The sequence below is a fragment of the Mustelus asterias genome, chromosome 8 (assembly GCF_964213995.1).
Source record: "Mustelus asterias chromosome 8, sMusAst1.hap1.1, whole genome shotgun sequence".
Classification (NCBI taxonomy): domain Eukaryota; kingdom Metazoa; phylum Chordata; class Chondrichthyes; order Carcharhiniformes; family Triakidae; genus Mustelus; species Mustelus asterias.
In genome coordinates this window covers 110077442-110093573 of record NC_135808.1, presented here as the reverse complement: position 1 = coordinate 110093573, position 16132 = coordinate 110077442, and the positions used below count along the sequence as shown (strand labels likewise).

The 16132-nt window shown below is 43.5% G+C and overlaps 1 protein-coding gene across 1 annotated transcript in view; it reads left to right on the top strand.

The window, feature by feature from the left end:
• Window positions 1-16132, top strand: part of LOC144497956 (ciliary microtubule-associated protein 2-like) — a 29407-nt gene that overhangs the window by 952 nt on the left and 12323 nt on the right. Inside the window, exons 2-3 of the mRNA XM_078219422.1 lie at window positions 9099-9186; window positions 13318-13488. Of these exons, the coding sequence (XP_078075548.1) occupies window positions 9099-9186; window positions 13318-13488 (259 nt within the window). The remainder of the gene's footprint in view (window positions 1-9098; window positions 9187-13317; window positions 13489-16132) is intronic.

Here is a 16132-nt window from a genome sequence, read left to right as displayed (position 1 = left end):
TTGTGTTATCGTTTGAGAATGTGAGGTTACAGTACTCACCTTAATTTTGAGTAGTGACTTCCCGAGAATGCATATAGTGAACTCCTATAGTGTTCACTATATGCATATTCTGGAAGTAACTCCTATGCATACAGTGAACTCCAGGAAAACATGGACTATTTTCTATAACTTGGGAGCTTCCTCTGGACAAAGGCACGCATGGAGGTCAAAATTTATTCATCACCTTCAACGTGCCTTTGGCTGACTGAGAAAATAAGTATTTGAGGGTCAGGATCTCAAACTCAAGACTAAGGTCATTGTTCATTGGGCAGCGATGACCCCAATGCTTCGATATGCTTCGGAGACTTGACAAACTACAGCAGTAGTTTCAGAGTATCAGAGGTGCCTTTGCAGGATCCTCCAAATCAGATGGCAGGAAAGATGGTCCAACAGCATTGTCTTCTCCCAAGGCAACAGGCCCTACATCGAGGGACTAATCACTCAAACACCAGCTCTGCTGGGTGAGACATGTCATTCATATGCCTGACACTAGACTCCTGAAGCAATTGTTCTACTCGAAATCCAGATACTCTCAGGATGTTGTCACTTGTATTAGTGTACAGTGAAAAGTATTGTTTCCTGCGTGCTAAACAGACAAAGCATACCGTACATAGAGAGGGTAAGGAGAGCGTGCAGAATGTAATGTTACAATCAAAGCTAGGGTGTAGAGAAAGATCAACTTAGTGCAAGGTAGGTCCATTGAAAAGTCTGATGGCAGCAGGGAAGAAGCTGTTCTTGAGTCAGTTGATACGTGACCTCAAACTTTTGTACCTTTTTCCCAATGGAAAAAGGTGGAAGAGAGTATGTCCAGGGTGTGTGGGGTTCTTAATTATGCTGGCTGCTTTTCTAAGGCAGCGGCAAGTGTAGACAGTCAGTGGATGGGAGGTTGATTTATGTGATGGATTGGGTTACATTCACAACATTTTGTAGTTTCTTGTTGTCTTGGGCAGTTGATGTACTTTGGGGATATCTTCAGAGTTCCCCTGAAGAGATCAAACAAATCCATAGACTCATGGGAATCCCTGGCTTTTGCCTGATCAAGAAAAAGACTTATCAGCTATCTCAGAAACCATTGCATTGGAGCTGAAACAAGGCACCCTCGACCCTGAGGGACAGCCTTAGAAGAAATTAAAGGTGGAAATTTGCCAGGTGGTACGGTGGCACAATGATTAGCACAATGCCAGAGACCCAGGTTTGATTCGGCCTTGGGTGACTGTGTGGAGTTTGCATGGGTTTCTTCCAGGTGTCCCGGTTTCATCCCACAGTCCAAACATGTGCAGGTTAGGTGGATTGGCCATGCTAAACTGCCCCTTAATGTCCAAAGATATGTAAATGAGATGAATTAACCATGGTAAAGTGCACAGTGTTATGGGGATAGGGCAGTGGGGGGTGGGCCTGGGGAAGATGTTCTGTCAGAGATTCAGTACCAAATTAATGGGCTGAGTGGCCTCTTTCTGCACTGTAGGGATTTTAGAGATTCTATGGAAGTTGCAGTCCATGTTACCCTGCTCCCCCATAGGCAGCATTATAACATTATATCACTGATAGATCCTGCATTGAAATCAATGTAATGCAAGAAATTGTAATAGGTGTTCACTAGATCGCCACTAAGCATGCCAGAAAAAGTTAAGGCTAATGCATTCAGGCCTAAGTAAATTCTTAATAAAAACACAGAAACATAGAAGATAGGAGCAAGAGGAGGCCATTTGGCCCTTCGAGCCTGCTTCACCATTCATTATGATCATGGCTGATCATCCAACTCAATAGCCTAATCCTGCTTTTTCCCCATAACCTTTGATCCCATTTGCCCCAAGTGCTATCTCCAGCCGCCTCCTGAATACATTCAATTCAATAATAGCACAGCTGTAAGCAAATCCATAATGACAAGATAAGTTATAATGACTGACAACCTCTCTGATGCTGAAACTTAAATTTTACAAGTGTGGCATCAGAAAATAATTAGTGTTGGAGATTTTAAAAAGTAAATAAAATAATGTTGTCTCCCTTTTATTTCTTGTTCTTAATCCCATCTTTTATTCCCTCTATTTTGCTTTCTGGATGGGGAGGCAATGGCACAGTGGTATTATCACTAGACCAGTAATCCAAAAACTAGGGTAACGCTCTGGGGGCCCGGGTTCAAATCCCACCATGGTAGATGTTGAAATTTGAATTTAAGGGCGTACAGTGGTTAGCACTGCTGCCTCACAGAGCAAGGGACCCGGGTTTGATTCCAGCCTCGGGTGATTACCTGCATGGAGTTTGCACATTCTCCCCGTGTCTGCATGTGTTTCCTCCGGGTGCTCCTGTTTCCTCCCACAGTCCAGAGATGTGCGGGTTAGGTTGATTGGCCATGCTAGGTTTCTCCTTCATGTCAGAGGGACTAGCAAAGGTAATTAAGGATTATGGGGATAGGACCTGGGTGGGTTTGTGGTCGGTGCAGACTTGATGGGCCAAATGGCTGCCTTCTACACTGTAGGATTCTGTGATTCTATGGATGAGATTTAAACCTTAATTTAGAATTCCTGGTTTATGCTTCTGGTTATATGCTCTGTGTGTGAAGATTCTTCAATCTGATCGGTTGAAGTTCCTCACTTCTTCTCCTGCTCACACACGTCTGGATCTCCTGTAGAAGCCACTGCACTGTATCAGACACTCAATTACAGCATGTCTAGCATCAAAAGCCCACGTAACCTTTTTGGACAACTATCAATGATGTGAATGGCAAATGCTCGATCTTTGCCACTGACTGCAAAATTTGAGCTATTGGATTAAAAACTGGTCAGATTTTAAAAGCAAAGAGTAGAACTTGGGGCAGTTGGTTGGAAGTGGGTAGCAATGTTTCACAAGATGCTGTTCTGAGATTGATTCCATCTACCGTGTACATCAATATGTGCAATAAGAAGTCTCACAACACCACGTTAAAGTCCAACAGGTTTATTTGGCAGCACTAGCTTTCAGAGTCTCAGCTCCATCATCAAGTGAGTGAAGAGCTGTGTTCACAAACAGGGCATATACAGACACAAACTCAATTTACAAGATAATGGTTGGAATGCGAATCTTTACAGGTAATCAAGTCTTAAAGGTCCAGACAATGTGAGTGGAGAGAGGGCCAAGCACAGGTTAAAGAGGTGTGTATTGTCTCCAGCCAGGACAGTTAGTGAGATTTTGCAAGTCCAGGCAGGTCGTGGGGGTTAGAGATAGTGTAACATGAACCCAAGATCCCAGTTGGGGCCGTCCTCATCTGTGCGGAACTTGGCGATCAGTCTCTGCTCAGCGACTCTGCGCTGTCGTGTGTCGTGAAGGCCGCCTTGGAGAACGTTTACCCGAAGATCAGAGGCCGAATGCCCGTGACCGCTGAAGTGTTCGCCGACTGGAAGGAAACACTCCTGCCTGGTGATTGTCGAGCGGTGTTCATTCATCCGTTGTTGTAGCATCTGCATGGTCTCCCCAATGTACCATGCCTCGGGACATCCTTTCCCGCAGCGCATCAGGTAGACAACGTTGGCCGAGTTGCAAGAGTATATATCATGTACCTGGTGGATGGTGTTCTCACGTGAGATGATGGCATCCGTGTCGATGATCTGGCACGTCTTGCAGAGGTTGCTGTGGCAGGGTTGTGTGGTGTCGTGGTCACTGTTCTCCTGAAGACTGGGTAGTTTGCTGCAGTCATGGTGTGGAGATGCCGGCGTTGGACTGGGGTAAACACAGTAAGAAGTTTAACAACACCAGGTTAAAGTCCAACAGGTTTATTTGGTAGCAAAAGCCACACAAGCTTTCGGAGCTCCAAGCCCCTTCTTCAGGTGAGTGGGAATTCTGTTCACAAACAGGGCATATAAAGACACAGACTCACTGGACCTGCAGAGTTTCACTGGCTGTCTTGTCTGGAGACAATACACACCTTTATAGCCTGTCTTGATGCTCTGTCCACTCACGTTGTTTGTATCTTAAAGACTTGATTAGCTGTAAGTATTCGCATTCCAACCATTATCCGGGGGAGTACTGGACGGCGAAGGGTACTCTGTCCGCCGTGTCCCGTGTTTGTCTTTTGAGGAGGTCGGTGCGGTTTTTCGCTGTGGCACATCGGAACTGTCGATCGATGAGTCAAGCGCCATATCCTGTTCTCATGAGGGTGTCTTTCAGTGCCTGTAGGTGTCTGATGCCATCCTCCTCGTCTGAGCAGATCCTGTGTATACGGAGGGCTTGTCTATACGGGATGGCTTCTTTAACGTGTTTAGGGTGGAAGCTGGAGAAGTGGAGCATCGTGAGGTTATCCGTGGGCTTGTGGTACAGTGAAGTGCTGAGGTGACCGTCCTTGATGGAGATGCATGTGTCCAAGAATGCAACCAAGATTCTTGGACACATGCATCTCTATCAAGGACGGTCACCTCAGCACTTCACCGTATCGCAAGCCCACGGATAACCTCACGATGCTCCACTTCTCCAGCTTCCACCCTAAACACGTTAAAGAAGCCATCCCCTACGGACAAGCCCTCGGTATACACAGGATCTGCTCAGATGAGGAGGATCGCAACAGACACCTATAGACACTGAAAGATGCCCTCATAAGAACAGGATATGGTGCTCGACTCATCGATTGACAGTTCCAACGCGCCACAGCGAAAAACCGCACTGACCTCCTCAGAAGACAAACACGGGACACGGCGGACAGAGTACCCGTCATCGTCCAGTACTTCCCCGGAGTGGAGAAGCTATGATATCTTCTCTGGAGCCTTCAACATGTCATCGATGAAGATGACCATCTCGCCAAGGCCGTCCCCACACCCCCACTTCTTGCCTTCAAACAACCGCACAACCTCAAACAGACCATTGTCCGCAGCAAACTACTCAGCCTTCAGGAGAACAGTGACCATGACACCACACAACCCTGCCACAGTAACCTCTGAAACACGTGTTAGATCATCAACATGGATGCCATCATCTCACGTGAGAACACCATCCACCAGGTACACGGTACATACTCTTGTGATTCGGCCGACGTTGTCTACCTGATACGCTGCAGAAAAGGATGTCCCAAGGCATGCTACACTGGGGAGACCATGCAGACGCTATGACAACGGATGAATGAACACCGCTCGACAATCACCAAGCAGGAGTGTTTATCTTCCAGTCGGGGAACACTTCAGCGGTCACGGGCATTCAGCCTCTGATCTTCGGGTAAACGTTCTCCAAGGCGGTCTTCACAACACACGACAATGCAGAATCACTGAGCGGAGACTGATAGCCAAGTTCTGCACACATGAGGACAGCCTCAACTGGGATCTTGGGTTCATGTCACACTATCTGTAACCCCTATGACTTGCCTGGGCTTGCAAAACCTCACTAACTGTCCTGGCTGGAGACAATACACACCTCTTTAACCTGTGCTTGGCCCTCTCTCCAGTCACATTGTCTGTACTTTTAAGACTTGATTACCTGAAAAGACTCGCATTCCAACCATTATCTGTATATGCCGCAAATATGCAATTTGTTGCATATACAGACACAAATTGAGTTTGTGTCTGTATATGTCCTGTTTGTGAACACAGCTCTTCACTCACCTGATGAATAAGCCTGAGACTCCGAAAGCTAGTGCTGCCAAATAAACCTGTTGGACTTTAACCTGGTGTTGTGAGACTTCTTACTGTGCCCACCCAGTCCAACGCCGGCATCTCCACATCATCAATTTGTGGCCAGAGGAAGTTGTACTCGAGTTTCAATGTTGCTAAAATAGGAGACATGGTAAATAATTTGGAGGACTAAAGGAACCTGCAAAGGATATTATCCATACTTGTGACTTGATACATTTTAATTTTTAATAAGTGATATTTATACCAGGAACAGCAGGGTTTGAACTTTCAGATTTATAAGAATTAAATCGCTACCTCATAATAACGCCATAAAAATACTACAGGAATATTTTGTGGGGGGTGGGATCGGAATCATTCATGTGGTGCTGCTTCATTGAAACTACCCTCACCTTTTTTGTCTTATTGTGCCCCTATGAAGTACCTATTAATGTTTTCCTACATTTAAGGCATTATCTAAATGCAAGTTATTGTTGTTGGTAGACCCCTGGGAAATGCAGTAGCTACTTAAAGATACCCTGCTACGTAAATCAGAATGTTTTACTCCTAGTATGTAATTTGGGTAAGAAACACGGTCATTAAATACAAAATTAGATTTCAGTTTATAAGTCATTGTTTTATATTTGGGAATGGTGAGATGCGGTGCAACTTGCTATGCACCATTTTACAGCCCAATTCATACTTTGTGAACTATATTGCATGCAACACAGTCATGACGTAAATGCTAATGGTCTGGAGTTGGATTATCTGACGGGTGTTCGTTCTAATAGCATTACTGAACCATAATATCTGCTCATAGCTTTCATATCGGTTGTCAATACATGAAATATTTTAATATTGCAAAATGGGCTATTGAGATTGTTGACGAGTTTTAGGACAGATTAGGGAGGGGACAACTTTGAACTGAAGGACTTTGGAGAGAATTTTTCCTTAAATTGTCCTCCAAAAAAATCCCAGCAGCGGTTAATGGGCTGAATATAGAATCATAGAATCATGGAATCCTACAGTGCAGAAAGAGGCCATTCGGCCCATCGAGTCTGCACCAACCACAATCCCACCCAGGCCCTATCCCCATATCCCTACATATTTACCCACTAATCCCTCTAACCTATGCATCCCGGGACAAGAAACCCACGCAGACACAGGGAGGATATGCAAACTCCACACAGACAGTGACCCGAGCCGGGATTCGAACCCAGGTCCCTGGAGCTGTGAAGCAGCAGTGCTAACCACTGTGCCACCATGCTGCCCACATGTGTAGGTAACATCTCATCCTAAAGCTCCTTCTGTGCCACAATTAATCTATAGGTTTCCAAAGACAGATGGGTCATGGGTTGATTTTCTGACAATCTGACAGATTTAAAGGAAAGAAGGATAGAAAAAAAAACACAAAGTAAAAAATTGCACTTGTATCACATCTTTCAGAACCACAGGATCTCCCAAAGTGCTTTATAGTCAATGAAGTAGTCAGTTCAGGACACAGGGGAATCATACTCCCACAAACAACAGTCCAAAAATAACCAGATTATCTTCTTTTATGAAGTTGATTGCTGAGTAAATATTGACTAAGACCCCTGGGACTACTAAGACTATTGACTAATATTGCTCTTCTTCACTATATCACAATGGGATCTTTTGCATTCACCTTAGGGCAGGCAGAGACCTCAGTTTAAAGTTTTGAAGTTTATTTATTAGTCACATTGTCACATTAACATTGCAATGAAGTTATTGTGAGATTCCCCGAGTCGTCACATTCCGGCACCTGTTCGGGTCAATGCACCCAACCAGCACGTCTTTCAGACTGTGGGAGGAAACCGGAGCACCCAGAGGAAACCCACGCAGACATGGGGAAAACGCCAAAACTCCACACAGACAGTGACCCAAGCCGGGAATCGAACCCAGGTCCCTGGCGCTGTGAGGTAGCAGTGCTAACCACTGTGCCGCCCATACATGTAGGTAACATCTCATCCTAAAGCTCTCACCACTGACTGTGGAATGCTGTAGTGCAGGGTCAGTCTTGATTTTTTTTTCCCTTCAGCTCATGTTCTGGAGAGAAACCTGAACCAACAGCCTTTTGACTCATTGACAACAGCAGTACCAACTGAGCTACAGATAAAACTGCCTGACAACTACTTACACAGAGGGAACCATTAAAAATACCATCTAACAAGGCAGCCAGGAAGGAAAGATTGATAGTCAGCAGAATGTTGGGAGTAGAGTAGAGGGACCACTAATTTGGATCTTATGGACAAGTTGAGCTCCGAGAAGGCATGGGTAGAGATAGAAGGTGGAGAAAGGCGCAAGTTAAAGGTCATAAAGGGGAAGCCTGGCTGAATGGACTAAGAGGAGGGAGGGATGTAGCAGAAGCAACTAAATGTTGATTTCAATCTTAGAATCATAGAATCCCTACAGTACAGAAGGAGGCCATTCAGCCCATCGAGTCTGCACCGACTCTCCGATGGAGCATTGATACCCAGGCTCACCCCCCGCCCTATCCTGGTAACCCCACATATTTACCCCACTAATCCCCCTAACCTACACATCTTGGAACACTAAGGGGCAATTTAGTATGGCCAATCCACCTAACCCACACATTTTTGAACTGTGGGAGGAAAGCGGAGCACCCGGATGAAACCCATGCACAAACGGGCGAATGTGCAAACTCCACACAGACAGTTACCCAAGGCTGGAATCAAACCTGGGTCCCTGGCGCTGTGAGGCAGCAGTGCTACCCACTGTGCCACCCCAATCTTGGTGACAAAGAAGTTAATTTGAGTGCTTTTCACTTGTTGATGTAAATTGAGAGGGGGAGACGGTGGGGAGAAGGGTTTAAGAAGAAGGTTTGTAGTAGACATGAGAAGTCAGGGCTTTCCTGTGCATCTGAGGATGATCCTGGAAGAATGAAAAGTTTTTACAAATGACAAGAGGGCCCAATAGTGCTTTGTGGTCCAGCCAGATTTGGTGATGAATGGGTAAACCGATTATCCGTCATAACCATTCAAATCTGTCTTTTGAATTTAAGGGAGTGAAGATGAGAGTCTTATCAGGGTGAGAAAGTCACGGTTTTATTTGGAACAAGAACATCAAAGGTGACGGTGAGAGTTTGATTGAGGAGATTGATGTAACTGCAGAAATGTTATGGTGAATGGAGGGCCATTAGACAGTTGGCAACTTGTGAGTAAAGTTGTAAGTGACTTTGTGAAGAGGCTTTTTTTCCAAGGTTGGGCACAGAAGGAAGAGGGTTTGGGAGCAGGGCAGGAGGATGTAGACGGAGAGTGATTCAATACTGCTATAACTTCACCCATTCCAGTTATTCACATATGAACGTATGGCACTGAAATCTAGATTAGAGATGCACAGAGACTGATTGGGTGCTGAATATTGAAATAAGCTGAATGGCTTTTCTCTTTCCAAGACCTTTCCATTCTATGTATCCAATAACACAAGGCAACGTTGTTTTTGGTGCTATTGCAGGTTTGATGTGTATGGAGTTCACCCAGACAGAAAGAAGCAAGGCTCTTACACAGAAGTGTCTTATGATAAGAGAGCCACTGGGGAACGGGTGAGTTAACTAGGACTTTAGAATTAGGTGATAGTCACCTAATTATTGTAGCACTGAGTAGGCGCGATGACTGTTCTTAATGTAGCACATTACAGGGACAGGGACAAACCCACACAGCTGAGTGTTGAACCAACAAAAGCAGCAACCAACAATAGGTCACTATCTAATCATTGTTGGGTTTTCACATTCCAGCAAGTAGTGACTTTTATATCTCAACTACATTCTCGTAAGGAGAAAGTGGAGGCAAAGAGACTTGCTGACACGGACACAGGCTAAAATCAGAGTGAATGCTCCAACACATCCAAATGGTTCATTGAACAGTGCCAATGGTCTGGGGTGTGAGAGAAGGATGAGTGGCAGCATTTGCCAATATATTCAGCATGGCAATATAAATACATTGAAAAATAAATTTTAAAATCCTTAGATGAAAATCCCCCAAGTTCTGTCAGCCACTCTGATGTTAAACATTTTTGCTTTAACCAAATGAAGAAAACATCATGGTATTGTAAAATTAGTGTACTACACCAATCTACTAACCAGATAGCTGGCAAGCAACAAACTCAATCTTACAAGTGAAAATATCAACCCTACCCATGCCTCCAAAGGTGCATTTTTTATTATGTGAAACTTAATTTCATTAATGGCATTTTTTGACATTTCATAGAATCCCTACAATGCAGAAGGAGATCATTCGGCCCATCAAATCTGCACCGACTCTTCAAAAGAGCACCTTCCCCAGGTCCGCCCCCCTGCCTTATCCCCGTAACCCTGCACATTTAGCATGGTCAATCCACCTAACCTGGGAGGAAACCGGAACACCCGGAGGAAACCCACACAGACATGGGGAGAATGTGCAAACTCCATACAGATAGTCATCCAAGGCTGAAATTGAACCCGAGTCCTTGGCACTGTGAGGCAGCAGTGCCACCGTACCACTCTAAATTTCTACAAATTTACTTCATTAATGACTGAAGCAATATTTATGAAGTAGGTTAGATACGCTTCTTCTACGAGCTTTGTTTCCATTTCTATGACTGAAATATTTGAAGCGTTTGAGTGATGTTAAAGATGTTTTCATTGTTTTCTCTGTTCCGATTGTGTGATAGGGTTAGTGGGGACTTCCGATCTATATGAATCATGTATCTTCTTCGGGGAAGCTACGAAACCCATTTCCAAAATTTAAGCAGATTTATGGCGGCACGGTAGCACAGTGGTTAGCACTGCTGCTTCACAGCTCCAGGGTCCCGGGTTCGATTCCCGGCTCGGGTCACTGTCTGTGTAGAGTTTGCACATTCTCCTCGTGTCTGCGTGGATTTCCTCCGGGTGCTCCGGTTTCCTCCCACAGTCCAAAGATGTGCGGGTTAGGTTGATTGGCCAGGTTAAAAAAAAAAATTGCCCCTTAGAGTCCTGGGATGAGTAGGTTAGAGGGATTAGCGGGTAAAATATGTGGGGGTAGGGCCTGGGTGGGATTGTGGTCGGTGCAGACTCGATGGGCCGAATGGCCTCCTTCTGCACTGTAGGGTTTCTATGATTTCTATGATTCTATGATTCCTCTGGGTCTCCTCTGAGTACCATTCATAGCAATGTGGTCAGACACTCATCAAAATATGTTACACTGATGAGACAGGCAAAAAGACAGCAGTAAAACCTCTGATTCAGCCTTCATTCCAGTTATATTGTAACTAATCATCTATGCAATTGCCTGAATTGAACCATTTTCATTTCCAACTTTACTTTCCTCGTACTTTTACAGTGCTGGTCTGAAATGACTTTTTTGTCTTTCATCCAATACCTTTCATCCTTTTTCAGTAATTTTAAAAGAACTATTCACAAGCTAATATGCCCAACTTGTACACCTTGGAATAATAAATCAGTACAGAGAGGGAGCAGAGCAGTGGAATTAGTTTTTGATTGATCCAGCAATGAGCTAACATGGACACAGTGACCCCTTTCTATGCTGTAAACTTTGTATGTTTGTACAGTATTCAAATTGGAAAAATTATTGATTGTAAAATTTAACCTCAATTAAGCTCTTGGCCATACCAGATGAAATGAAATAAACCACTACGTTTCTTTTCAATTTTTTTTTCAAACCTTTGTTTCCTTTACCCACTATTCTTCATTCCCTGCCCATTTTTTCAGTACTATATTGGAAAGTACTCACTTTCCAATTGTAATGAAGTGCCTTTTGTTGTGATATGAGGTACATGTACATTTAAGAATTCATGTCATAAACTGCCATCACTACTACTTCGACAGGATAGGCCGTATTAGTCCTATGACTTGTACTCAGTCTACAAGCAGCAGGAGTAGAGATGAGATCAGGGCCGGAAATTTCCCATCCCTCCACTGGAAATTGTAGTGGGTGGGACAGAAAATTCGGCGGACCATTTAAAGGTCCGTTAAGCTCAGGTGGGAATTTCCAGTCTTGGGGCATGCACGGCTGGAAAGTTCTGCCCACGATGTGCTGTAGCTTCTCAGAAGCCTAAGGCCAGAGATTCAAATAAGTATTTTTGTTATTATTTCTCAAAGCAAACCTGTTAGAGACTTGTTGATTACTTTAGTTATTCCATATTCCCATCTTGAGGTACTCATTTGAATCATTTTACCTTTGCCACTGAAGATGGTAGAGGTTTTGCTGTTATCTGTTTGGCTGTAAATAATAGATCACAAGAATGAATGGACAGATTTCAACAAAAGTTGGTGCACAGTAAGGGTATGAACAAGGAAGAATTGATTCGTTTTTGGCAAAGATGCAGGTCCAGATCCAGATCTTGATTTTTTAAAAATATACATTGGGAGATAGAATGAATTGACTTTTCTTTAGAATGTTGAGGGTTGTTTTATTTCTAATGTTGTTGATTGTTTTAAAATATTGTGTTGTGGAATTTGTCAAAGCTATCAGAATGTCAGCAGAGTTTTCAAAGCAGGTTGTTGGGGCTGAAGTTCCTCAGTGAGATGGAAATTCTTTATAAAAGTTGCAGTTACAGAGTATTAACCAGGCTGGGAAATTCCTCAAGAAAGAGCTGCATATTTGTAATAACGTTCAATTAACATTATGTGGTGGAAGTATACAGTCTACTGAGTGCCCTCTTCAATTATTTAGATTTGTATTTGGCATCTGGAATCTCAAATTTGAATAAACTGTATTCTAGGCCCATTAGCTCTTGAATTACCTTTCTACACCTCATCACCTCTCTCCCTCGCTTTCCTCCTTTAAAAACTCCTTAATTAGGCTCTTTGACAGACTTTTGATCATCTGACCTAAAATCACCTCATGTGCTTTAGTGTCATATTTTATTTTATAATGTCAATTATCTTGAGATGTTTTATTACATTAAAGTGACCATATAAATATAAGCTGTTGTTTGGGTTAGAGATGGAAATTCAGTTTCAATAAATTTGTGCACAAATATTCCCAAATTTTATTAAATGGGAATAAATCAATCTTTCTATGGTTCAAATTATTATCACATAAAGCAGACCGTATTAGTGACTGCTGTTGACACTCTTTACCATACAAATGAAATCTCCAACTTAATCAGGAAAAGCAAATGCACACTAACGCTAATGTTAAGTGGCCAGTAATTGGAGTGAACTCCTTAATTGGTTAAGGAACTCTTCAAATGAGTGGTAACAGATTCCTTCGTTAGGAGATGGTTCAGAGCAACCTGAGATGACTTGCTCTTTCATGTTATCCATACCTGCAGGAAAGAGCTAAGTCTCTACCTAGCAGTCTAACCTGACAGCACAATTACGACAATTACAAGTAACTAACTATATGTCCACTCTAAAGTAAAGTAAAGTTTATTTATTTGTCACAAGTAGGCTTATAATCACACTGCAATGAAGTTACTGTGAAAATCCCCTAGTTGCCACACTCTGGCACCTGTTCAGGTACACTGTAAGAGAATTTAGCATGGCCAATCCACCTAATGTGCACATCTTTGGACTGTGGGAGGAAACCAGAATACCAGAGGGAAACCCACGCAAGCACGGGGAGAATGTGCAAAATCCACACAGACAGTGCCTCAAGCTGGGAATCAAACCCAAGTCTTACAAAACTTGTAAAGTATTTTTTTTAACTGTTGAAGCATTGATATTGATGATAAGAATTGAATTCTCTTTCAGGAAAGCAGGTTGGCGCCAGGATACTACAATGTGGACACAGGAGATTTCAGTGCTAGGGAGGTTTCCCGTAAAGCATCAGGGCCAGGCTGGGCAAGAGCACAAGAAATAGAAAAGTTTGCTCAGACACCACAGTTGTTTTATAAAGAACAAAAGCTAAAAAAGATGTTCTTGGTAAGTAATGTGTTCACAGACTATTCTATTCACATTTACTTACTTTGTTTGGAATGTAGAAGAGTTTAAGCTCATTTTCAGTTAACATAGGTCAAAATCTGAATTATAAATGACCTCATTACATGTGCCTGCAGCCTGCTTTTGGAGCCTAATTTTTCAAATATCTCTCACTTAAAATGCATTTTAGCACCAGTAGATAAAACCATTTCAACTTTAAATGGCAGAACCCTTAAGAGTATTGATAGGTAAAGGGATCTGGGTGTACGGGTACACAGGTCACTGAAAGTGGCAATGCAGATGGAGAAGATAGCCAAAAAGGCATACGACATGCTTGCCTTCATCGGCTGGGACATTGAGTTTAAAAATTGGCAAGTCATGTTGCAGCTTTATAGAACCTTAGTTAGGCCACACTTGAAATATAGTGTTCAATTCTGGTCGCCACACTACCAGAAGGATGTGGAGGCTTTGGAGAGGGTGCAGAAAAGATTTACCAGGATGTTGCCTGATATGGAGGGCATTAGCTATGAGGAGAGGTTGGAGAAACTTGGTTTGTTCTCACTGGAACGACGGAGGTTGAGGGGTGACCTGATAGAAGTCTACAAGATCGAGAGGCATGGACAGAATGGATAGCCAGATGTACGAGGCAGATTTTTTACACAGAGGGTGGTGGGTGCCTGGGGAGAGGTAGTGGAAGCGGATACGGTAGTGACTTTTATGGGGCGTCTGGACAAATACATGAATAGGATGGGAATTGAGGGATATGGTCCCCGGAAGGGTAGGGGTTTTATTTCAGTCAGGCAGCATGGTCATAGAGTCATAGAGGTTTACAGCATGGAAACAGGCCCTTCAGCCCAACTTGTCCATGCCGCTCTTTTTTTTAAACCCCTAAGCTAATCCCAATTGCCCGCATTTGGCCCATATCCCTCTATATCCATCTTATCCATGTAACTATCTAAATGCTTTTTAAAAGACAAAATTGTACCCGCCTCTACTACGACCTCTGGCAGCCTGTTCCAGACATTCACCACCCTCTGTGTGAAAAAATTGCCCCTCTGGACACTTTTGTACCTCTCCTCTCTCACCTTAAACCTATGCCCTCTAGTTTTAGACTCCCCTACCTTTGGGAAAAGATGTTGACTATCTACCTTATCTATGCTCCTCATTATTTTATAAACCTCTATAAGGGTCACCCCTCAGCATCCTACGCTCCAGAGAAAAAAGTCCCAGTCTCTTCAGCCTCTCATTATAACTCCAACCATCAAGTCCCGTTAGCATCCTGGTAAATCTTTTCTGCACTCTTTCTAGTTTCATAATATCCTTTCTATAAAAGGGTGACCAGAACTGCACACAGTATTCCAAGTATGGCCTTACCAATGTCTTGTACAACTTCAACAAGACGTCCCAACTCCTGTGTTCAATGTTCTGACTGATGAAACCAAGCATGCCGAATGCCTCTTCACCACTCTGTCCACCTGTGATTCCACTTTCGAGGAGCTATGAACATGTACCCCTCGATCTCTTTGTTCTGTAACTCTCCCCAACCCCCTACCATTAACTGCGTACAATAAAATAAACATAAAAATAGGCATGATCGGAAAGCAAACTGGAGCATCAGATCATGGCGGTAACTGTTACATAGCACAACACATATAATTCCAAAATTGCCAGGTTTAAGCTGTTACCCATACGGTCCAAGATTAGTGCTAGGCAAGCGAATCATTTTTAAGCTGCTGTGGTGCACCTGGTGACAATCCTTTTCGACAGTGATAACTTTTAAGAGATATGAATTTCCCTGTGAGCAATGCAAAAAATCATACACAAGATTTCACATTTTAAGACTTTTACTGTAATAAACAAACAAAATCTAACCGCAACAAAACAATAATCAGTAGGTAACTAATGCTCTACAAAAAATGTATTCCTGATTAACTTCTTAATGCAAACAAAAACACCCATGCCACGTTGATCTATTAACCCGCAGTCTGAGCAGGAATGTAGGCGCGGATTTTCCGGCCTCACCATGGCAGGATCAACTGCGGGAGAACGTGGCAGCCCAGGCAAAAGTTCATTGATGTTTAGCAGGACTGAATGATCCTGGTGGCGGGTGGGGCTGGAGAATGTTGTCCATTGTCCTATATTTGAAAATCCCAAACTATCCTCAGCTTTAACAACATTTCTTCTCCCTGCACCACCAGGGCGAACCTTCCAGTGTTCCTTTAAACAAATTCCCCTTCACTCAATCTTCTAAGCAAATTTGAATGGACTTTAGTAGCAAGGTAGCCTCTGGAGAAGATTCCTTGATTTTTAACTCTCCATAATCATTGGTTCCTTGAACAGGGGCTCCATCCTCACCACCACTCTGCTTGATGATTAACTCAAAAGCGGTCTTTCTCTTCTGCTTAGCATTGCAGAACCTGCTTTTGGTCTTCTCTCCCAAACCCCTCCGTCTGACTGATCCCGAGAGTATATGAATCTGGGCAGCAGCATGACCACTCGTCGTCTTCTTTGGGTGGGATTTTCCGGCCATGTTCGCCCTGAAGCCGGAAAATCCTGTCCGAGGTCAACAGACCTTTCCATGATCTGCTCCCTGCCCACTACGATTCCCTTGGAACAGGAAAATTTGCCCCTTTGTTTCAAGGTGTTA